This window comes from Poromitra crassiceps (genome assembly GCF_964638095.1).
Source record: "Poromitra crassiceps genome assembly, chromosome: 9".
Classification (NCBI taxonomy): Eukaryota; Metazoa; Chordata; class Actinopteri; order Beryciformes; family Melamphaidae; genus Poromitra; species Poromitra crassiceps.
In genome coordinates, this window is record NC_139630.1 from 31,606,677 (window position 1) to 31,632,419 (window position 25,743).

Sequence of the window (25,743 nt, forward strand, 5' to 3'; positions counted from 1 at the left end):
GTTAAGAGTCAACAGGTCAGAGTTTTTAACATGGACTCACACCCTGCATGCAGCATGACAGATTAATATGTGGGTGATTTGGTCAAGCGGCGCAGTAGCTGTGTTACTGTGGCGAGGCCCAATGCTTGACCACACACACACACACTTGCACACACACAGACACACACACACACACACACACACACTCGTGCGCACACACATCTCTACAAGACTGCCAGAGTGACCCCATGGGAAAACCAGCTGGGGTTCGGTCTCGGTCTCGGTCTCTCTCTCTCACACTCTCCCTCTCTCTCTCCCTCCCTCCCTCTCTCTCTCCCTCTGTCTCGCTCTCTCTCACACTCTCCCTCTCTCCCTCCCCTCCCTCCCTCTCTCTCTCCCTCTGTCTCGCTCTCTCTCACACTCTCCCTCTCTCCCTCCCTCCCTCCCTCTCTCTCTCCCTCTGTCTCGCTCTCTCTCACACTCTCCCTCTCTCTCTCTCCCTCCCCGTCCCTCCCTCCCTCCCTCCTCCCTCTGTCTCGCTCTCTCTCCCTCTCCCTCTCCCTCCCTCCCTCCCTCTGTCTCGCTCTCTCTCCCCCCGTCTCTCAGTGTTTATTATAGGAGTCCAGTAATAAGGCGTCAGAGGTCTGTTAGCCGCGGGCGTTGAAGGAAGGGCCACGCGCAGCATTTCGCTTCCTCCCAAATGAATGCCATATTGAAAGATGGAGGGCGTACTAAGTGTTTGCCATGTTTGTTTAAAGAGCTCGTCCGTTGATTTGGTTCTGGTCCGTGGAGTTTAGTCGCAGCAGTTACTGTAAAACCTCAAACATCAGCTGTGGTTATTGAGCCATACAGTCATAATAAAAAAGAGTATAATCGTGTAATCCTGGATCAGCGGTTCATGCTGAGTTGCATATTTTACTTCTCCATATTATGGTGTGGGGGGTATAATGTTTATATGAGCTACTTTACAAAAGGTTATGGTTGGGAATATGGGGGGGGGGGGGGGGGGGGGGGGCGAGGGGGCGTTGGTTGTCTTGTGAGAGAATCAAGTGTCTTTTTTTGTCGGTTAGAGTCAAGCTCTATCGTGACCTCAGTTGACATATGCTTTTTACACATTTCAGCATCCTGCAATAATATGTGTCACTTTTCCAAAGGGTGGATGTTTCATTTTGGAACACTTCATACACAGAGGAGATTTGATTTGATCTTATTTGATGTGAAAAACAGAGGTGCTGCAAACTGGAACTGAAAAGGGTTCGTTGGAGTGATGCCATCAAGAACCATTTCCCTTTGTGGTGACACTTTATTAGGATAGATAGCCTGCACAGAGTCTACAGAGTATTAGTGGTAACACTTTATTAGGATAGCCTGCACAGAGTGCACAGAGTATTTGTAACAATTTATAACATTTCAACAGCTTATTATTAGTTGACATTCAACAATTCAACTGTTTCTCTTTTGTCTGTTAGATGTTCAACAGATTACGTTTGCTAACCCGTTCGACACAGCTGATTCTCATCACCTGGAGCTACTCAATTGTTCTGAGAATATGTAGGGTTGTTCGTGAATTATCACATATACTCTGATAATCTATTAAATATCGACGTACAAAAGCAAAACAGTTGAATTGTTGAATGTCAACTAATCAGCTGTTGAAATGTTACTTAATGCTCTGTAGAGTCTGTAGACACTGTGTGTGTGTGTGTGTGTGTGTGTGTGTGTGTGTGTGTGTGTGTGTGTGTGTGTGTGTGTGTGTGTGTGTGCGTGCGTGCGTACGTACGTGCGTGCGTGCGAGCAGAATTTTGTCCGGCCACAGCCATGCCGTCGTACGTGCGATCGGGCTGAAACTTTCAGGAAGTGTAAAGACCACCCGTGTCACCCACCTGACGGATCCGTATTTTTTAATGATAGGGTTCAGGTGGGATGAGGAGCAGAGGAACATGAGATGCGCGCGTGCGTGGGTGTGCCTGTTCAGATGTATCGCAGTTACAGGAGACCTATTACATTGACAGTTCTCCCTCAAGACTATAAGGTGCTTCTGGGCTGTATGTCTTTCTGTACCCTGGTCTCCAACACGTATGTTTTCATGCACAAGAAAGTATTTCAAACGGGTCAAAAATAATATATAGATCCCTCGAGGTAGAAGTATCAGGAGTCTAGAGGTTACAGAGGCTAGATAAACGGCCTTGTGACCCAACGGTCGTCAATCAAATCCTAACGTGCTGGGAAAATCTGTTTGGAGTGACTGAACCTGAAACTCTCTCTCTCGTCCCTCGGCGACTACTGAAGTGCGTTTGAGCAAGGCATCGAACTCCTGGTGAGCTACGCCTACTGCTGATTGGCTGTAATAAGGCTTGTTGCGACATGTTCCTGTCTGTCTATTGTCTTCTACTGTATTGATGCTCTGATGAAGCCTGTCTGGATTCAGACCTGAGTCATCAATCTGAAAATGTCACGCATCTAAGCGGTGCGCTCATTTCCCCTTTCCCCAAAAGTCAATCCGAAACTTGAACTGAAAGCTCAAAGTGAATGGCCCAAAAAGAACAGGGAGAGGAAAGAAAGAGCAGAGCAAAGTCATTCCCAGCGGCCAGTGGAAACCACACATGATGTGGTTTTTATCCCCACTCCCGACATAAGACTCGGTGGAAAGACTGCAAGCAGAAGGGCAATTCATGCAAACCTCAAGGCATTACATCAACTCATAGTTGTGAGATAATGTCATGGCACAGTAAACATTGTAATGGGAACAATTATTGTCAGCCATGCTCGGAGGGCGGGGAAAGCATAGATTCATCTGAGAGGCTGCTGCTGCTGGGTGTTTCGTGTCAACGAGGAGGTGCATGCTGGGATACATCCTGCTCCTTTCTCGACATGGCAACGAGGAAATATTCACCTTAGAAGACAAGCAGCTGCTGGGACCGCAGATGCCGAGTCTGCTCATTAAGAGCTGGAGTTTTGGGCTTGTTTTTCTGTCTGCTTATTAAGAGCTGGAGTTTTGGGCTTGTTTTTCTGTCTGCTTATTAAGAGCTGGAGTTTTGGGCTTGTTTTTTCTGTCTGCTTATTAGAGCTGGAGTTTTGGGCTTGTTTTGCTGTAAAGTCACCTACTTAACTCATTGAATGCCAATGACGACAGCTGTCGTCAATTCAAATACTGACGTAGAGTGCCAATGACGACGGTTGTCGTCAATTGCGTTTTTTGACGGTGGGACGTGGATCAATCCCTGATACATCTCTGGTACAACTATTGTAGCTATTGGAGGTCTATAACCTATTTTACAGAACCCTTAGGTGGCGACAGTGCTCTCCACATAACAGAAAGGCAAGGAAAAAACAAAGAAGAAGTCGTTATGGAAACGGAAATCGCATCGCATCCGTATGCATCGATATGCTGAAGCACGTTACTGCAGCTGTGCCTGCAGCAGCCAATCTGCTCCCACATAGGGTTGCCAACATTCCATCCCAGCAATACGGGACGGTCGGACCCCCCCCCCCCCCCCCCCCCCCCCCCCCCCCCCCCCCCCCCCCCCCCCCCCCCCCCCCCCGGGGCTATGATATAAAAAAAAAATACATTCAACTCTAAAAAATGTGTTATGTTATTCCCTTTACAGTGTTTTATTTTCTGTTTTCATTACTAGCTGTTATTGCCATTTCCCTTGATAGAGAAACATTTCACATAATATTGAAAGGTTTGCAAATGTGTGATTTGAATCTGGTCTTTCAAATGTGACTTTGAAAATAATCACACACCAAAGAAGATGGCATAACTGCTGAACTGCTAAATTTTATTTAGCCAGGTACAAAGTAGGCTATAAATGGGGTAATAATGCCCATAAATATCCATAAGTAAACAAACATCTGTACATTTTTTTTTTTTTTTCCTACAAACGTCTGTAAGTGTCCTTCATGGGGGGAGTCAGTCAGCTTAACCCACGTGTACTTCTCTTCCCAAACTTTACTATATGAACAAAGTATTTTCTTTTTTGGAGGGCCGGGGCCTGCATCGCCGTCTCCATCGCTTTCATGCCCACGTCGTGCGCTCATTTTTCCACATGAGTGATTGTGGCACACCACACGCTGTCAAATAATATAGCCGCGCCCACCTGAGAGTCTCTCTCACACACACACACACACACACACACACACACACACACACACACACACACACCCGCTCTGTGCAGCTGTGCCTGCCCCCTGTCATCAACTGAGCGGCTGCGGCACGCCGGCACCCCCAGGGTCCTAGCGCCCTTCGCGTTATCTCATACAGCACACAAACACACAGGCAAGCAGACAGACAGGTCGCAATATATATGCCTCTTCCGTTAAAAACGGGACAAGTGGCGTCCCGTACGGGACACGTCTCTTTTGACCCAAATACGGGATGTCCCGGCTAATACGGGACTGTTGGCAACCCTACTCCCACAATTGAGCCGCTCTGTGTCGGTTGCGACAGCACATCTGCACATCCACACCGTGGAGTTATTATTCTCAACTGGAAGCATCGTTGCCGGTGACAAACACACGCGGAACGCTGTAAAAAAGCCTGGCTGTTCCGCACCCTTCACTGTGCGCACAGCAAACTCAGCAGAGAGCCACCACAGACAGGAGGAGGAGTGTGCAGTTGAGGCGAGGCGAGGCGGGGCGGGGCGGGGCGGGGGGGGGGGGAGGGGGCACGCAGAGCAGCACACACACAACACCCAGACAGACCCAGGCAGCAGGACAGGATTGACAAACGCAAGCCAGAATATCCGATACCCACCAGCAGCAAATCAAAACCAGCAAGAAGCTGCAACCAGCAGCGCACGCAGGGGCCAGCGCTGCTGGTTGTAGCTAAAAATATTATTCTGCCAAACAAAATTCCCTGGCCTAAACTGTTTTATTGAAGGAAATTATTTTTGAGGTGTGACTACATTAGAAAAGATTAGCTTCAGAGTCAGTGATGTGCTTGAAATGATTAATTTCACAAAAGGCCAATTATCTCAGCTTCTAGAAAAAAATTGCTATTTTTGGATGAATCAAGCTATCTTCTCCGGCTCATAACTAAAGAACGGAAAATGGGATCAATAAACTTTTTTTTGCAGATGATAGAATAGAGTCTCATCGTTCTTTGTGCGTGTTCAGTGTTTACATAGTAATATCACACAATATTCTGTGGGCCTCGAGAAATCACTGAAAACGCTCTGAAACTCTGGCACTGGGAGCGTCCGTTCTCCAAAAGTGGCTGGCACTCAATGAGTTAAATAGAAAGAACAAAGGAAATCCAAGGCAACTCTTCAAGAATATTTTTAAAAAGCCTTTAATAAAATATGGCTTCCAAATATGGTGGAAGCCATATTTTATTAAAGGCTTTTTAAAAATATTCTTGAAGAGTTGCCTTGGATTTCCTTTGTTCTTTCTACTGAATCTTCAACCCTATGGATCCAATGAGCACCTTCTGAGAAAGCCTACACTCGACAGAACGCCGTAGCCCTCTTTCCCCATTTTCTTCTCACCTACTTAAATATTGGTAGTCCTGGGTTGCGTTTTTATTTTTATTTTTAATTAATTAATTAATTAAAAAAGAAAATGGGGGGGGGGGGGGGGCTTGTCTCTTCTGGGGCTACATCATTTCAATGTTTCTAAGGGCAGTTTATAGTACTAGCGAGCCTGCATAGCCTAGGAATCGAACGCGCGAGATCCCTACTTATTATATACGTAATAATATAATAAAAAGGGAGCAAGTGGGCAACTATGTCTGTTCTCCGTTTCAATTTTTGTCCCACTGGATGTTGTCATAGGCATGGTGACATCACTGATGATGTCATAGGCATTGTGACATCATCAGTGATGTCCTAAGAGCAATGGTGATGTCATCAGTGATGCGAAGTTGTGACATCATCAGTGATGTCGAGCCTAGAGAATTAGCCAAGCCTAGGAATCCTGCGGAATAGCCTAATAACATGTAACTGCTTTTGCAATGTTACTTTTCACTCTTTTTAAATAAGAAGTTTCATTCAAGTAAATATCTTGTCTTTATCCAGGTGGAGATAAATAGCACACATTTAAAGGGTAGGTTGGGGGGTGTTGCTTCTTTAGAGCCTGTTTCCATAGACCTGATTGCCTGTTTGTCTTGCGAGATCTGGCAACACACTGAAAGAAAGCTGGAAGAGGCAAGGAGGAGAGCAGGCACAGACCGTCACAGCCAGGAATGCAGTTGCTATAGTGGAAAGGAGGAGGATTTGTTTATTTCCATGCACGTCCTTAGCATTTTGGCTCAGGACCCGTGACCTCTAGTGTCTTCCAGAGCTATGTAATCCTTCTCACAAGCCCACCCCATGAAACATCTCCCACTGTGCTCCCCCCTCAACAACCCACTAATGATCATGGAGTCATCACAACATCCCTGTCCAGAGGCCAGGGTTTTTCCTGGATAGAGAAATGTTTGCCTTGTAAATTAAAAATCCCACTAAATTGTGAGGGACATTAGTTTATTCTTTGATTTTGCATTGTAAGACAAAGAAAAGTCCTGGCAATGACTGATATATAGTTCAGGACAACCCTGACTGCATATTAACTCCAAATCAAGCCTTTTTGTGAGTCCCACATCTGTACCTTAAAATAGCTTCCTTTCTGAAAGGAGGTGCTGGTTGTATTCAGGAAAAGCCTGACTACACAACAAACCCAAAATCAAGCATTTTTACTGTATCGTTTTAGAGAATTTCAAAAAGTCCCAATTTCTTTTTTCTTTCACCCCATTTTCTCCCCAATTGTACTTGGCCAATTTCCCCCCTGCTGCACTGGTCGCTGCTCCACCCTCTGCCGATCTGGGGAGAGCCGTAGACTAGCGCCATGCTTCCTCCGACACATGCGCAGTTGCCAGCCGCTTCTTTTCACATGACAGCGGGGAGCTTCACCGGCAGGACGTAGCAGGAGGGAGGATCACCCTATTCCCACCAGTTCTCTTCTGCCCCGAACAGGCGCCCAGATCGACCAGAGGAGACGCTATAGTGCAGCGACCAGGACACATACCCCTAATCCGGCTTCCCACCCGCAGACACAGCCAATTGTACCTGTATGGACGCCCGACCAAGTCGGAGGCAACACACGCACGGGGGCGCGAACCTGCGACCCTCGTGTTGGTACTAGGCAGGGAATCTACCACTACCCACATTTTTCTGTTGAAATGACTTGAAAACTGAAACTCGTGGTGTTAAAAAAAACACATTGCTGCATAAGGTCAGTCTTTACGCAGACTGATCATGCTTACTGTTGTGCGTCACCTCCACAGGCCCATTCTGAGCCAGGAAAAAACCCTGAGAGTCGACTGGATTATTTAGCTCAGGGAAAAAGCATATCTTCTTCTTCGGGTGTTTATCACCTTTGGGTAACATGACCCACTTTTATATTTCCAAACTGTCTCTTGCTGCCTTCTTTCTGTTTCTCATTCCTTTCCTTCCCGGGACAGGCGGCTGCTCGCCGGGCAGCACGCTGCACCGACACCGTGAGGGTTAGGAGTTCACTTTAAGTTTCCACCGGGGTTAAAAATGTGTGGACTTCCCGACGCTCCGAGCTGCTTTGGATCCGACGCGTAAACTGAACGGCAGATGTGATTTGATTTGACAACTTTAAAACCCGGCCACACAAATAAAGCCACCGAGGATATGGAGGCAGAATGAAGTCAGACACTTCTTTCCATTGTGGTCTTTCATGATGTAAAGATGGCAGCGAGGCACGGCCGGGGCCCCGGAGTGTGTTTTTCGGGACACATGTTTAAAGGTGCAATTAGGAAGGATTTTACTGTCCCACAGCACAGAATGAGCATAATAATGTCCGCAGATCTCTGTTGTTGATCGAGGCCAATGACTCAAGCATGACTTCACCAGGTGCTGCTGAGACTTCTGGCTTTCAAAAATCACTTTCCGGCCTGAACTTCTGGACTCCCCACACACTGTTGTTTCAAGACACTCCCAACTAGCCTGAGAGTCTCTGAATCAAGATCAAGACACTCCCAACTAGCCTGAGACTCTGAATCAAGACACTCCCAACTAGCCTGAGACTCTCTGAATCAAGACACTCCCAACTAGCCTGAGAGTGTCTGAATCAAGATCAAGACACTCCCAACTAGCCTGAGAGTGTCTGAATCAAGATCAAGACACTCCCAACTAGCCTGAGACTCTCTGAATCAAGATCAAGACACTCCCAACTAGCCTGAGAGTCTCTGAATCAAGATCAAGACACTCCCAACTAGTCTGAGAGTCTCTGAATCAAGATCAAGACACTCCCAACTAGCCTGAGAGTGTCTGAATCAAGATCAAGACACTCCCAACTAGTCTGAGACGCTCTGAATCAAGATCAAGACACTCCCAACTAGCCTGAGACTCTCTGAATCAAGATCAAGACACTCCCAACTAGCCTGAGACTCTCTGAATCAAGACACTCCCAACTAGCCTGAGACTCTCTGATTCAAGATCAAGACACTCCCAACTAGTCTGAGACTCTCTGAATCAAGACACTCCCAACTAGTCTGAGACTCTCTGAATCAAGACACTCCCAACTAGCCTGAGACTCTCTGAATCAAGACACTCCCAACTAGCCTGAGACTCTCTGATTCAAGATCAAGACACTCCCAACTAGTCTGAGACTCTCTGAATTAAGATCAAGACACTCCCAACTAGTCTGAGACTCTCTGAATCAAGACACTCCCAACTAGCCTGAGAGTCTCTGAATCAAGACACTCCCAACTAGCCTGAGAGTCTCGGAATCAAGATCAAGACACTCCCAACTAGCCTGAGAGTCTCTGAATCAAGACACTCCCAACTAGCCTGAGACTCTCTGATTCAAGATCAAGACACTCCCAACTAGTCTGAGACTCTCTGAATCAAGACACTCCCAACTAGCCTGAGAGTCTCTGAATCAAGACACTCCCAACTAGCCTGAGAGTCTCGGAATCAAGATCAAGACACTCCCAACTAGCCTGAGAGTCTCGGAATCAAGACACTCCCAACTAGCCTGAGACTCTCTGAATCAAGATCAAGACACTCCCAACTAGCCTGAGACTCTCTGAATCAAGATCAAGACACTCCCAACTAGTCTGAGACTCTCTGAATCAAGACACTCCCAACTAGCCTGAGACTCTCTGAATCAAGACACTCCCAACTAGCCTGAGACTCTCTGAATCAAGACACTCCCAACTAGCCTGAGACTCTCTGAATCAAGACACTCCCAACTAGTCTGAGACTCTCTGAATCAAGACACTCCCAACTAGCCTGAGACTCTCTGAATCAAGACACTCCCAACTAGCCTGAGAGTCTCGGAATCAAGATCAAGACACTCCCAACTAGCCTGAGAGTCTCGGAATCAAGACACTCCCAACTAGCCTGAGACTCTCTGAATCAAGATCAAGACACTCCCAACTAGCCTGAGACTCTCTGAATCAAGATCAAGACACTCCCAACTAGTCTGAGACTCTCTGAATCAAGACACTCCCAACTAGCCTGAGACTCTCTGAATCAAGACACTCCCAACTAGCCTGAGACTCTCTGAATCAAGACACTCCCAACTAGTCTGAGACTCTCTGAATCAAGACACTCCCAACTAGCCTGAGACTCTCTGAATCAAGACACTCCCAACTAGTCTGAGACTCTCTGAATCAAGACACTCCCGACTAGCCTGAGACTCTCTGAATCGCTCAACAAAATCCAAAGTGTGGGCAGGGTCTTGAACCAGGTTAGCTCACATTGAAGGCTAAAAACACCTCATTCATTTAGATTACCTCTTCACTAGACATTTCTGTTGGATCTCTGCTCTACTTAGTTAGTTCACTCCTCTCTGTTGGGGAAATTTGGCTAGATTGTTTTATGTCAGCTACAGTGTGGCGGCGGTTTGCCAACAGAGGCTTGTGTAGGAAGAGAAAAGTTCTAGAAAATGTTGTTGCAATTCCTGCTGAAGGGAAATCCAGTGTGCACTCGTACAGCAGGCAGTACGATAGACACCCAACAAGCATGAACCAGCTGGAGGCTGCTGGCTTAATGGGACAGTTGCAAAAACCATGTTGCCTGAGGGTTTCACTCACCTTCTTTGGTGGTGCCCTCGATCTGCATGGGCTCTCCTGGGCCAGACTGGTACTCGGCAGTTACAGTGACGCGGTAGGTGGTTTGGGCCTGGAGCTCTGGCAGCACGATGGTGGTCTGTCCGCCAGGGGTGGTGGTCTCCATCCTCAGGCTGTCATCGCCGAGCGGAGCGTAGGTCAGCCGGTAGCGGGTGACGGTGCCCGGGGCTGGCTGCCACGACACCCGGAAGCTGTCTGTTGTCTCCTCGGACACTTTCAGGTTACTCACCGGGCCTTGTTCTGCAACGCAGACCAACGAGTTAGGCCTCAACTTCAACATCAAATTCATTATTGACCATAAGTCTTGCCTGGGGCAGACCTTCGAATCCTCCCACTCCAGCGAGTTGAGTGTAATTAATTGACAATTCAGTCTGCTATCAGGGTTGTCTCTAAATGCCTAAATGTAAATGCACACAGACTACTGTATAAATACATTTGGTGTGTATAAGAAAGAAGCAGCTGACCTTCTAAGGTGGTCTGGTAGCCGGTCAGAGGGAAGCTGTCTCCTGAGTCATACTGAGCGTGAATGTTGACTTCGTAGCGGGTGAGGGGGGTGAGGTGGGTCAGGATGGTGCTGAGGGAATCCCCGGGGACGGACATGGATGTGAGACGGAAATGGCCGTCGGTGTCGTCTGCCAGGTTGTACTGAACCAGGTAGGACTGGACGTTAGTGGCATCGGTTTCCCACGACACCCTGAAGTCTCTCGAGGCGACCTCAGAGAAGGTCAGGGACTTTGGTGGGAGCAAGCCTGGAGAAGGTGGAAGGTCAATTAAATTGCTATTTTCGTTCAGAATCACCCAAATATCCTGCCGTGTGAGAGCTTAGCGGGATGATCCTGGTCTAAAAGAACAGTAAATAGATGTATTTTTTAACATTTGTCACATGTATGCAATGGTACTAATCATGTGTAGGCCCACAATGAATCTGTAGACTTTCATAAAATAATGTTTTTATCTTGGTTAATGGTGGTAGTAAACTATAGAAGCAAAGGAGGACTTCTCAAATTCTCACATTTTCCTCTGCTTTTTTAGCACACACAAAAAACGACATGCAATAGTACAACTACACACCATTTGACAGCTTCATCACTCAACTCACAGCAAGAGGGCGGCTGTTCTCAAATGCCCTCTAAAATAACTCAATACACTGTGGGAGTTCTTGAAGACATTGGAAGCTGAGACTACTCCTCATTCCAGCTCCTGTACAGTTCTCTGAGAGAAAATGATTATTATATAAGGATTATATCATCGCCAATCAAAGCGTGTGTGAGTCACATGCGACAGACCTGAGATACTTCGTTTGGCGTCGTAAAACAGAGTGACTAATATTTGGCATGATGCTTTCTAGACCTGGGTGAAACTCTTAGTGCTGGTCTCTAAACTTGCTAGGAGTTCCAGATGGTAATAAGGCCTGCATGGCGAACCAGTTCAGTGCAATGAACACCGGAAAGTTGAAGAATTTTGAAAGTGAGTTTTGTTTACCGCTGTATGCCGGACAACCTACCTGACAGTCAGAGCCGTCCTGATGTGGTAATATTGACTCATCTGGTGCTCCAACCAGCTTTTAAACAAATGCTAAGAAGTCTTTGCTAACCACTATTTGACCCAGTTCTGATATTTCCACATGCAAGACCTCTCCCTGGCCTTGAGAGATCAAGAGGTGGACATGTGTTTAACACATTGTGGAAGGGAGGAGAAAAAAAGGTTTTGCTTTAGACGACAGCTTTGGAAAACTGACATGCAAGTAATTGTATGCATATGTATGGCTATTGATTCTGTACTTCCCTTGACCATGAAGGACCAATGAATTTCTTCTCAAAAGTGTGTTACATCTAACTGTTGTATAGTTGCTAATTGTTAGAATGTTATTTTTGACCACAAATGTTAGAAATGCAGTCAATTGAATGAACAATCAAAATGATTCCAATTTAGTTTGCTAAACCTACAGTCTAATGAATAACATTCATCAGTGCATTAAATAAAAAAGAAAATCCTAGGTAGACATAACATGAATACAACCTTTCTTTTTGTCATTTACTGTGAGTTACACATGACATTTCAACCCACCATGTCTGATTCAAATAATACTGGAAAAACCTATGATAAAATGTACATTATAGTGTATTTATCATTGAATGGCTGCTAGCTTGGACTAGTGTCAAACCATTAACCATGTTTTGTAATGACTGAAAACAAATACAACTCAGAAAGATAAATTAATGTTGGCTCATTCAAATGGACTAAAATGCACGACACACTGGATTGGGGAAAATGCTATTTTTAAGCATGATGCAAAAGGTTTGAGAGATTTCGATGATTTATGTTTGAATTTTTTTTTGGAGTACCGTAATCTGCAGAAAGAAAGTTTCAAACTCTAAAACATATTGGTTGGAGTTTTCTAAACAATAACTGACTATCCAGTATTTAGCGCTCTACGGTCAGTCAGTATCCTAGCGCTTTTTAAATCATGCTAAGATAGCTTGTACCATCCCTAAACATTAGTGGAACATAGCAAGGTACCAATACTGAAACTGCTCCCAATCCTCTGTCATACAACAGTTGCTCAACAAAGTTTGCCAAAACACTGTCATCTCCATACAGGATTAACGGTGATGTTACTCACGTCTCTTGTGGATGTTGCGCAGTTCCTGCTCAATCCTCATGCAGATGGCCTGTGTGAGTTCTTTGGAGATCCTCTGGAAGGCGTCAAAGTCCTCAACGACGTACACATGGGTCTCTGCAGGAGTGTTGGCGATGGCCTCCAGCTCAGACCGGACGGCGTCCTTCACGCCCACCGCAAAGATCTCCACATCTGTAGTCCTCAGCTTGTTGGCCGGGTCCTTGAAGGCGTCAGATGACTTGCCGTCAGTGATGAGGATGGTGACTCGGGGGACGTTGAGGCGCGCTCCTCTGTTGGGCAGGAAGATCTTCTCCCTCACGTAGGTCATGGCCCTGCCGGTGTTGGTAGAGCCCCCTCGGTATGGGAACGACCTCACAGCCTTGACCACGTCGCTCAGGTCATGGTGTGTGTTCAGGTAGAACTCGGTGTGCGGGTCCCTGCTGTACTGGACCAAACTGATCTGAACCTTGTCCACTCCAATGTCAAACATGTTCACGAGCACCTCCAGGAAGCCCCTCACTTTGGCGAAGTTGGCCAGACCGATACTGTACGAACCGTCGACCAGGAGGACGACATCGGCTTGCACGTCCACACCAAGGGAACAGTCTAGATCGGAGTAGCAAAAGAACTGTCATTTGTTTGCAAATCACTCAAGCTTCACTGATTGAAAATGTTAAAAGAGATCAGATTTTGAGAGATTTTGGGCATTGACGTTTGGACCCTTGCACTCCTTTCTATTGGTGGCCGATAGCCGACAATTTGATGCAGATATTCTATATCAAATTCAGTTATTTTCGGGTCAGCAGCACTTTAAGGCAGAGACACCCATGTTACTAACTATTCAAAGTTAGGGGAAGCTACCTTTGATAGAATACTATTTTCCATGAAGAATACAACAGAAAACCTCATGGAAACATTTAACGAGAAAAAGTATTTCATTGCAATTGTACAGAACATCCATCAAATCAGCTGTGGAGGACAATGACCTTTCAGTGAATTTTGTGCTCACTATTTTGTACACTCACCCACTGACACTCTGACTGGCTGGGTCTTCTCCATGGCCATGACGGGCTCGCTGGGCGTCAGGCCCCTCAGGGCGAACAGACTGATCTGGTACTCCGTTTCTGCAGAAAGGTCTCGAACAACCACGGAGGTCTGGCCGGGGCCCACATACAGCTCCTGCCGCTTTGCGCCGATCATCATGGGGATCATCTGCAGCTTGTATCCAGAAACCTCTCCGATGGAAGGGTCCCAGACGATACGCATGGACTTGGAGGCCAGCTCCAGGACTTGGAGGTTAGAGGCTGGCTCAACGACTAGAGAAATCAGAGTTACAGAATGACTTGAACTGCACAGTGCACCCATGAGGTGGTTCAGGCATAAGGATGCCTCCTGGCCTTCCAGGCATGCCGAGCTGGGAGGAGGCCACGGGGAAGGCCGAGGACCAGGTGGAGTGATTACATCTCCAAGCTGGCCTGGGAACGCCTTGGGATGCCCCAGTCAGCTGGTTAATGTGGCCATGCAGGGAAAGGGGAGTTTGGGGTCCCCTACTGGATCTGCTATCGCCGCGACCAGACTACGGATAAGCGGTTGAAGATGGATGGATGCAAAGTGCAATAAATGTACAAGAATTTGTTGTAGAGGCACTAGTGCAGAACTAGCCTGTATCTAGACACATACCAGTCAAAGGTTTGGACACACCTGATTGAACGTTCTATGTTTTTCAGTATCTTGAAGCCATAGTAGTGATCGAAGCGCTTACGCTTCAAATATAGACAAATATAAATAGTGAAGTTTATGCCTATGTTATGAATTTTTCCCAAAGCCAAACATCTTAGCCCGGGTTGTTGTAGCTCATCTCACCTTCTTCTCCACTGACGAGAGAGTTGAGCTGATCGTCGACTCCAGCGCACACCTGGGTAATGAGCTCCTTCTGGACATTCTTGATCATATCAAAGTTGGCGACATTGTAGACGTGCGTTCTATAAGGCGTGGACGCCATTAGCTTCATCTCCTCTTCATCTGCCTCTTTGATCCCTAAATTGGACAAAGAAAAATGGTCTTAAATGCACAGTCTATGAGCCGTCATAAAACCCAGGAAATATTCCATGCGTCCATTGTGATTCTGACTTCTTTCCAGGACGTTTACTCATTCTGAGTTAAGAGGCAACACCAGTCAATTCAAAGCAGTGCTTGTAAAGTCACTGGCAAGTGAAAATAATTGTTTTAGAAGTAACTGGTGCATTTTGCCCAGGTCTGAGAGCTGTAAATACTGGATAAAGTGAGCAATCTATAAAGATGTGAAGTGAAACACTTCTTTTCCACGTTAGCAAATTAAGTTAAGGTTAGCCAGCTGGATTCACCAGCGTGCAGCAATGCAGCGTCAGGTCTCAACTCTTAGTCTACTCTGGCTGGAAAGTATGACAGCATGGGTAGAAAGTATGAAACTGGTTTAATTCCATTTAATACTAGTAGGTTTTATGATGCTATATTCTTCTGTAACACATTGACACCGTTAATAGAGCAGTTACTCTTGAACGAACTATGCCTTATTATATAAACTTTGTTGAATTATTGACATTACACTGCAAAAAAAGTAATCCGGTGATTTTATCTTGTTTCCAGACCTATCAAGCTTATTTCATGATATTTATACTGGCAGATAATCTTGCTGTTTTCAATCAATTCAAATTGATTCATGCCAATATTACTTCTTTCAATAAATAATAATAACAACAACAACAACAACAACAACAACAACAACAACAACAATCATCATCATAAATGAAGAACATCTTGTAACAAGAAACTTTCTCCAAGGCAATTTCACTTTTACCAGGTAAAGGGGGGGTGGGGGTGGGGGGAGTCTAATTTGTTGAAACAGGTAAAAAAAAGAAAAAAAGAAAGTGCAGTGAGATTATTTCATGTTTAAAAAAAATGACAATAAGCTTGATAAGTCTGGAGCCTGGCGCTTTTTGCAGTGTCAGCATTTAGTCTTGCACACATGATACCTCCAACAAATGACACATATCACTGTTCTGCGAAAGCCTCACAACTCATTCCGTTATCACTTCAATTGAGTGATTTCATGTTTCTTCGTGGATTGAAAACAATCGACCACCTTTAGTCTTAGGAAACCATTTGAAAACCCAATTGGATAAAACCGATTCAATCCAATTTGAAATCAAGGCTGTTTTTCTTAGTTCCTGAAAACCATGACATGTTGGAGATACAAAGCTTTCACTGGGCTGTAACGTTATGCATATGAGTTCCTCCTGGCATACTTCATTCATGTGCCACTGAGAAATGTTCAATCATTGGACCGGCATGGATTAGTGAGCTGCAGATAAGAAAACTGTTATTATTATTAAGTGAACCACAAGCCCACTCATCACTATGGCAACAGGCAGCACACTTCTGCTGCTGCCTCCCTAAGAGCAACTTGGTGGAAAGTATGACAGGGAGTGTAAACAGACATAAAACTTGCTATCACTCGCTTCGCTTGTAATGTTAACGATCTAGGAATTTTTAGCTCGTTCTGTTATTACGTCACCGTGAGCTGCTTCTGCTGAGAGTGTGAGTGGCTAAGATGTAAAAAATGTCATAAAGTCGTGTTTCGGCCTCATACCCAGGACAAAGACCTCCACCCCCGTGCTCCTGAGCTTCTTGGCGTAGCCCTCCACCGGATCCTGGGACTTGCCGTCTGTGATGATCATGGCCACCTTGGGGAAGCCCTTCCTGGCGCCGGCCGCCTCGGTGAACGTGCTTTTCATAAGGAAGTCCAGGGCATCGCCTGTAGCAGAGAGGAGGACATGACTTCCTTCTCCGGCATGACGCTGTCAAGAATAGTTCTAGGCTGATGGAGGTCCGTCACATCATCAGTAAAGAAACGAGGAGATTACGAGACACTGATGAGTGACGCATGTGAACTCAACTGTGACCCATTATTAACATATAGTTGTTTTGAAATGAGGATTATGTCGTGCTTTATCAGTTTAATATTGAATTAAAAAAGTTAAATAGAATCTATTTGTTGCAGGTTAGACAAATGCAAAATTTTGATTACCTGCTGCAAACAGTTTCAAAAACACAAGCAACTGTCTGAACTGCTATCATTATATTTAAAAAGAAATACCACACCATCCAAAAACACTGAAACTAGAGCTGAACAAAAAACGAGAGAAAAAGTAACAATTGTAAAAAAACAAACAGTCAAACCTGTATTAAAAGCCACACTGAATAATAATAATAGACAATAATATTCCTTCACCTGTCATGGTGTTTCCTCCTTTGTAGGGCAGGGAGCTGATGGCACGCAGCAGTTCTCCGCGCGACATGTGGCGCTTCAGGCCGAACTCTGTGCGCGTGTCGGTGCTGTACTGGACCACGCCCACCCGCGTCTGGTCCTCGCCGATCTGAAAGGCGCCTGCCATGGCGCCGATGAAGCTCCGGATGTATTTGAAGTTGGGTCTGCCCACGCTCCACGACCCGTCCACCAGAAACACCAGGTCAGCGATGGCACTGAAAGAGCATTCTGAAGGGGGGGAGGGAGGACAAGAACAGAGAGAGTCAGTCTAGAGAGCAGGGGTGGGCAATCTTTTTTCCCAGAGGTCCACACTGACTTATATCAAGTAAGCGAAGGGCCACACATTGGAGATCATACCTGCCAATACTCTCGATTTTTGTGGGAGTCTCCCTATTTTTAACCCTCTCTCTCTCTCTCTCTCGCTGTTATTGGTAATTTCTCATTAATCTCTGATAGTGATACAAATCCAATGGCTGTAGCAGATGAGATTTACTAACAAAATTCTGCCTTTTGTTGAGTTTTTGGGGGTTGTTTTGTTTTTCTTTGAGGATGTTGGGGGCCGGATTGAGATGGGCCAGGGGCTGGGGCCGGATTTTGCCCATGTGTGGTCTAGACTCTAGAGCCTTTAGACACAAGTCTCAAGTCAAGTCCCAAATCTACAGTAAATCTACATTTCCAAGTCCAAGTCAAGTCCATGTGATTAAAGTTAAGTCTCAAGTCTAAATGTGGAAGACCAAGTCAAGTCAAAATAAATCACGAGTCCAGTATCAATTTCATAGCAGAAAAGTAAATATCTAGGTCTAGCAGTTTTCACTGCAATATGGTTGTAATAAGGAAAAAAGTTGGTAAGAGCATCGTGAGTTTGATTTCGATAATCAAATTTAAATTCAGCCGTCTGCTAGAGCTCCGTCTATCGCTCATCCCGCTCACGACTCTTCTCAAACTACTTACAAGTAGTACTCTATTCCTTCAACAAGTCTTAGCTGTCATAGACTGCTGCACAGTTGATTTCTCTGCCGTTGACAAAATGTTATATTCTAAGTCGCTTTGGATAAAGCGACTTAGAATATAGTCTGCTAAATGATGTCATCTAATGTATGTAATCTCATCACTTTCAATCAGTCATTTACACAAGACTTTAGAAACATGTTCAAGTCATCAAAGTACAAATCAGAGTCAAGTCCCAAGTCACCAGAACCCAAGTCAAGTCTCAAGTCTTCTCTTCATGCATAAAGTCAAGTCTCAAGTCTTCTCTTCATGCATCAAGTCAAGTCTCAAGTCTTCTCTTCATGCATCAAGTCAAGTCTCAAGTCTTCTCTTCATGCATCAAGTCAAGTCTCAAGTCTTCTCTTCAGGCATCAAGTCAAGTCTCAAGTCTTCTCTTCATGCATCAAGTCAAGTCTCAAGTCTTCTCTTCAGGCATCAAGTCAAGTCTCAAGTCTTCTCTTCAGGCATCAAGTCAAGTCTCAAGTCTTCTCTTCATGCATCAAGTCAAGTCTCAAGTCTTCTCTTCATGCATCAAGTCAAGTCTCAAGTCTTCTCTTCAGGCATCAAGTCAAGTCTCAAGTCTTCTCTTCATGCATCAAGTCAAGTCTCAAGTCTTCTTTTCAGGCATCAAGTCAAGTCTCAAGTCTTCTCTTCAGGCATCAAGTCAAGTCTCAAGCAATTAAACGTGTGACTAGAGGCCAAGTCATGTGACTCAGCCTCTGAGCATCAAATATTTGATATCGTAAAACTGTAATACTTTCAATCAATTTAAAATTCACCCCAAGCATAAAAAGGCATTCAAAGATATGCCAGATATGCCAGAGAAATGGAAGAAGTAAATGTTTTGACCTGAAGACAGATCTTGAGGACAGACATGTCTTGTTTCCAACAGTCTTCTAAACCCTCAAAGCCAAATGAGTGAGCTGGCAGCACAGCGCCGAGGCTGTCAGGTTTATTTACAGGCCGGCAGTAAACCAGTCAGTGAAGAAGAGATGTGGTCGAGCGTTTTCTTTTTCCAAACGCATAATAACAACGGCTGGGAAACGTCCCCCTTCGCTGCTCAGACACTCGCTGGAAAAATCAGTTTCTTATTGGCAAATATGTGATCAGATGAGAACCTTGGAACAGGAATACGCTCAATGTTGACGTGGTTTCGATCCGATTTGACGCAATGTTGAACTCTTTTAGATTAATCAAGACCATTGTTTGCAGAGCTTTACACTGCAAACAACCTGTCAATTGATTGTCTCTTGAAAGAATGAAGGGGCGTCCAGGTAGTGTACCGGTAGATTCCTTGCCTACCAACACGAGGGTCACAGGTTCGCGCCCCCATATTACCTCCGGCTTGGTCGGGCGTCCATACAGGCATGATTGGCTGTGTCATGCGGATGGGAAGCCAGACTGAGGGTGTTTGTCCTGGTCGCTGCACTAGTGCCTCCTCTGGTCGGTCTGTTCGGGACAAGGGAACTGATGGGAATAGCGTGATCCTCCCACGTGCTACGCCCTGCCGGTGAAGCTCCCCGCTGTCAGGTGAAAAGAAGCAGTGGGGAACTGCGCATGTGTCGGAGGAAGTATGGTGCTAGTCTACGGCTCTCCCCAGATCGGCAGAGAGTGGAGCAGCGACCGGGGAAATTGGCCAAGTACAAATTGGGGAGAAAATGGGGAAAAATCAGGGGGGGGGGGGGAAAGAATGAAGAAAATCTGGAAACGAGAAACCTTCTCGAAGACAATTTCACTTTTACCAAATAAATGTCCTGAAACAAGCCATACATTCTCCTGGAAAAAGTCAAATTTGTTGAAATTTGATTCTCTATAATTATTGAAACCAGTTGATTTGCATTGGAAACAAGTAAAACCATTGTTTTTGTCACTTATTGCAAGAAAATGATGAGTTTTTTTTTAAGCGGAATTGTCTTGGAGACAGTTTCTTGTTTCCAGATTGTCTTCATTGTTTTGGGATGATTTCTTGAAAGACGTCATATTGGCATGAATCAAGTGAAAATTGCTGAGACCAGCAGATTATCTGTCAGTGTAGTGAGATAATTTGACAAAAGTTTTGCAGTGTAGATCACACTTGGATCAGAGACCCATCTGTAGTCTTGTATCTACAGTCTAGAACAGTGGTTCTCAACGTGAGGTCCGGGGACCACTAGTGGCCCTTGAGCGGGTTCCAGGGCGTCCCCACCAAACGTATGAATTGTTATACTTTATTATTTCATTTACACAAACAATTATAGATTGTAGAGGAATGACTATTTGGACCATAGTGTCTCTGTTATCTCTCTACCTACAATACAGAGAGGAGTTTCTGGACAAAATGAAAATAACAATATTCTCAGATTTGGGGTCCCAGAGACAAAACGTCATCTAACGGAGGTCTGTGGCTCTAATGTGGACTAAAGCAGGGGTCCTATGAAAACGGGTGAGGAACACTGGTCTAGAAGAAGTAGATGTACTAGATGTACATCACTGCTCTGAGACTTTCCTTTAGCGCAGCTCATGAAAAGAAGGAAAAATCAGCACAGGGCAATCATGAGGTGGCCCACGGCAGCCAGGCCAAGCAGCAGCGCTCTTGTAAATCAGTATCTGTAATGCTTTCCACTTCTCTCAGCACTTCAGGGCCGGCCCACTCTCGGCTCCCCGCACAGTCCGCACTGAGCATGTGCAAACTCCTTCACGATTGGCACGATTGGCTGGCGGGCGGCGAACCAAATTGATGACCGAATACTTTTGAGTTTTTTTACAGTCCAGTTTGGATTTTTTCTTCTTCTTCTTTTGCTATACAACGGGGTATTGTATGTAAGCTGAGCTCACATGGATGGAACCGGACCAGCAGTAAACAAGAACATTCCGGGAGGTATGGGCGAATTCAATGCGTTCCCTGACCCGCTTTCATTATCTCAGCGGGAAGGGAAACAGTGGATCCAGGAAGTCAAGGTTCAAATGAATGAAGAAATGGACTTACTGACTGAATCTGCAGGCTGCGGTTTCCTGGGAGTTCCTCCTGTGACGCCACTGGACTGGACTGAAAAACAGTCATACAATAATGCAGTTAACAACGCTGGGGAAAAGACTGTTCTGTAGCGGGAAAATCACACGTCCAATCTAGCCCCACAACGACAAATCTATCCTGCTGAAGTGTCCTTAGGTAGTACATTAATTAAGGATTAGTTCATGCTTAATAAGCATTAACTAACCCTTACCTAACAGTTAACTAAAGTAGTCATCATTTGTTAATGGTGTTCATGTTCACTACTAGGGTATTATGGGTGGGTTGAAGCATGAAGTCACTGAGGTCGAGATTAGAGCAAGCGTACGGCCGAGGCTGATAATTAAGTATGCATCACAGCTGGACTCGTTCCTGATTGGCTCCCTCACAAAAGCGTGATGGAAATGCGTCCAATCAGGGGCCAGTTTGCAGCATTTGAATTGGAAAGGGTCCACTCAGCAGGTGTACCTCGTTTGAATTGTCGCTACTGTCGGCCAATCAGAGTCCAGTATTATGACAAATTAGTCTTCATATCCATTCAACAAATCCACCTTTTATCTAAACAAAATTTATTTGAAAAACATTATGAAGATCATTACTCTCATATTGAGCCAGAGTAGATTTGAAAACTTAATCATGAAAACTGAATCACATGGGACCTTTATAAGGGCACATTGTACATTTTCAACCAGCTTGGTTTCATTACAAAATCGGTAGTATATGAAAATGAACAATGTTTATCTTCCCTCCATACTGCTCCACGTTCATTCACAGGACCTCCTGGTCCAAATGATGTCATTTCTAGCAGTTCTGCCACGGTGTCACTATCACTGTCACTATCACTATACTATCACTATCTTCATTCTGCCACGGTGTCACTATCACTGTCACTATCACTACCTTCATTCGCACAACTTCCAGGACCAAATGACATCATTATGACATCATTTGGACCAGGAATTTCTGCGAATGAAAGAGAGCTCTCGGTTCCGGGCAAGATGGTGGGAAGTTAAACATTGCTCATTTGCATAATACAGTACTACTGATTTTGTAATGACACAAAGCTGGTTGAAAATTGGCAAAGTGGACCTTTAATTATCTAACCAATCAGCTAGGTTTTTAAACAAAATTAGGAATTCTTTAGCCAATAACAGCCCTCGTTGAAGCTGACATTCTGAATGGAGAAGGCGTGCGGCCGGTGACTCACTTGTGATCTGGCCTGTGATGGGTATGCTCTCCTCTGATCCGGCGTATGAAGATATTGTTATGACATAATCCACATCTGGGCTCAGATCTGAGATGGAGGTCTTAGAGGCGGCGGCAGGGAGAGAGATCTCTTTTGTTTGTTCCTCTACAGAAACGCACAGAGGCAGAGGGAAACCATTAGGGAACTATTGCATTACTTCAATTCTCCAAAGTCAAAAACAGGGTGACATGACGGGCCTTATTCCATTGGAACCAACAACCTGTGTATTAACCACTGGGAGAGTATTTAGCATTTAGTATATTGAGCCTTCAGATCGTAGTGCTCTTAAACCAAGAGAAACATCGTGCAGTTAGGAGAGATGGCTCCACTCGTCTCCAATGCAGCTTCACTCTGTTTTCTAATGAGTGTCATAGGCTGCCCCAACCACCAGGGGTATTCCCAGTTTGATTTTGGGTATAAAAGAGTTAACCTGATTCGGACCAGTGTCGGACAAGGCTTGATTTCAGTGTCAATGGCGCACCCGCATTGCTATTTGTTATGCTAATATGCTAGCCTAATTATTATGCGTCTCTACTGGGTTGTGACCCAAGTCAGGTCTGAATAGTCACGGCCAGGGTTGAACCTGTGTTGACTGACTTGGTGTGAATTGACAAAAGAAGGGTTGAACGTGGGTCAAGTAACCCTGGTCCGACCCTGGTCGTGGGCCTGAAAGTTTTATTTGTCTGTTGAATGCAGTCAGGATAAGTCAGATCGCTGCACTGCTGAAGATGACTCGATTGTACAAAAGTTTATTTGCATTGGGAACAAGTGGAATTATCACCGGCAAGTAGTTGTATAGGATACTTACCCCACCAGGCAGTGCGAGAAACGCCAAAATCGAGGGGGCGTGTTTAGGGCACCTACGTCATCAAAGGGGGCGTGGCTTCTTTTTTGTGAAAAGTCATTTTTTCACTACTTCCTCAAAGGGCACCTCTGTATTTCGCCCTGTGTAAATCATTTTCTTGTAGAAAGTGTTTTTTTCAGTACTTCTGCAAAGGGCACTTCTGTTTTTTAAATCACTTTTCTTGGAAAAAGCTTTATTCCACTTGTTCTCCAAAGGGCACTTCTGCATTTCCTCCATATCAGCTAGACCATCTTGTGGGTGTTGCAATGTTGTGCGCATCACACAGACAGCCTGACAGCGTGTATAAAGCCACCGTGTCAGCCAGAGCAAAGACAGCGCAGCCATTGGCAGATCACCGCTGCAACAGCCACTGACAGATCACCGGTCCAACATCGCGCTCAACGGTAAGGATGGATTTTTGGTTTTAATATTGTTTTAATTAGACTATCCATCTAATACATATATATATATATATATATATATATATATATATATATATATATATATATATATATATATATATATATATAATTAAGATCCTTTGCCTTGTTTTTATGCAATGTTATATTAACAAAAACATTAATAAAACAGCTTTTTACAGCTATAATCCAGAGACCAGACTGGTGGATACCAGGCTTTCAGATGAATATGCCATATTTCCAGACGGTGATCATCAGACCAGAATCAATCTAAATCGAGGATCTGTGCTACGAGATATCGCTAACAGACCTAGAGGGTGAGAATGAAACATTGTTTGTTTACATAAAGAGTTTGTTTAGAAAAAATGGGTGTGGTAAACATACTTCTACCAGTTTTTTTTGAAATGTTGTTTTTTACCCCCCGCAGAACGGGTTCTCACACAGGTGAATTGTTATTTCATCCACATCCACGAAGACAGACAGCCATAGAGGCAAACCACGCGACTTCCATAGATACAACCCGGATGCCCCCAAACAACACCCATCTGATAACGTCACAGCTGATGACATCGGACTGGATCCAAATGATTTTGTAGATTTAATCGACCATATGTGAGTACAAACATAATTCAGATATAACAACCATCATTATATATATATATATATATATATATATATATATATATATATATATATATATATATATATATATAGGCTATATGTATTTTTTGAGATAGACTTATATCCATCGCTATTTTTTTTTTATTTTTTTTCCAGCCAGGAGACAACCCCCAACAGCCAGGAGACAACCCCCAACAGCTCAGCGCTGACCCCCGATGCAGACTTGTATCGACCCTCATCACCAACATCACCTGAACCATCGTTGAATGCCACCATCCAGCCCAACGACCAGACACTGAACGCGTGGATTGCACAGTACAGGGATCAACCTTCACCATCAGACACGCCCACATCCCTCTCCATCAACAACAACCAACCCACGTGGGTGGACCCGGATGTGCAGCTCAGCGAACACACGGCCCCAACAGCTGAAGACACCATCAACAACCAACCCACGTGGTTGGAAACGGATGTGCAGCTCAGCGACCAGACACTGAACGAGTGGATTGCCGAGTACGAGCGGGTGGAAGCTTCAGATACGCCCACGCCCCTCTCCATCAACAGACCACAGTGTATCGACGAGAACGCGATACCCCCACCCTCGCCTGATCATCAACCTCGCGAGAAGACCCAACAACTCTCAGGTACCTCTGACTCAGATAAACAGAGCGTGTATAGACGTTTAAGAAATGGTTATAGGATAGTGCAGCGCTCTCAAAGGAGATTTGAACGTACATTGAGAACACTCAGACGCACACACACACGGTGGATGGCATCGGCTGATGCCAATTTGAACACAATTTTGATACATCAGAATATACAATGTTCCATGCTTGAAAAATTGAGGAATGTGTAATTTTTTTTTTTTTTTTTTGTAAAGTACAGTAAGGTAGAACAATGACACTATCACCATCACCATCATTTTAAAAAAGTCCATGTATACAGAGATCAATTAAACAGCCAATATGGCTAAGCGTAGGCGACATGCAGATGAAGATAATCCAACACCTCCCTCTAAATTGACTAGATATTTCAACTCTGATAAAGCCCCTCCCCTTAGAATAGACTGGAGTGAGCAAGGCGTCGCTTATGCTTTAGAAAATGGCCTACCTACGGGGGTGGATAATAATAACGACATTAGCGCCTGGGCTAACGCACAGACGCGGATAATCAAACGCTACATAGCTGATTTACCACCCCGAAGAAGCTGCATTGTACAGCAGACCGGTGGAGCTTTGCCTACCCCAACACAACAACATCAACACGCGGAACCCCAAAATGACGCAGCTGCTGCGTCATCAGAGTCAGTCGATCCACGAGGGACACCCCTGCAAATAGATGCGTTATCAGACTGCGACGACACGTCATCAAATGCCGACACACTGCCCCCACCCACGTCATCAGAGTCAGTCGTTACGCTTACGCCCTCACAACAAATAGCCACGTCATCAGACTGCGACGACACGTCATCAAATGCCGACCCACTACCCCCACCCGCCACAGTCGTCACATCTCCACAACAAATAGATGTGTCATCAGACCGCGACGACGACGACGGTATCACTACACCGACTGTAGACTCTATGATTCAACCCCCATCTGTCATCTCTCCCAGTGATTATACCGTTAGACATATAGATGCATTCAA

The 25,743-nt window shown here is 45.1% G+C and overlaps 1 protein-coding gene across 1 annotated transcript in view; it reads right to left on the reverse strand.

Annotated features, from left to right (window-relative positions):
- Nucleotides 1-25,743, reverse strand: part of col12a1b (collagen, type XII, alpha 1b) — a gene marked incomplete at its 5' end in the record, with an annotated part of 199,768 nt that overhangs the window by 156,229 nt on the left and 17,796 nt on the right. Inside the window, 9 exons of the mRNA XM_083643682.1 lie at nucleotides 10,028-10,303; nucleotides 10,528-10,812; nucleotides 12,687-13,289; nucleotides 13,709-13,999; nucleotides 14,547-14,720; nucleotides 16,312-16,476; nucleotides 16,954-17,217; nucleotides 20,942-21,001; nucleotides 22,173-22,316. Coding sequence (XP_083499808.1) covers nucleotides 10,028-10,303; nucleotides 10,528-10,812; nucleotides 12,687-13,289; nucleotides 13,709-13,999; nucleotides 14,547-14,720; nucleotides 16,312-16,476; nucleotides 16,954-17,217; nucleotides 20,942-21,001; nucleotides 22,173-22,316 — 2,262 coding nt within the window. The remainder of the gene's footprint in view (nucleotides 1-10,027; nucleotides 10,304-10,527; nucleotides 10,813-12,686; nucleotides 13,290-13,708; nucleotides 14,000-14,546; nucleotides 14,721-16,311; nucleotides 16,477-16,953; nucleotides 17,218-20,941; nucleotides 21,002-22,172; nucleotides 22,317-25,743) is intronic.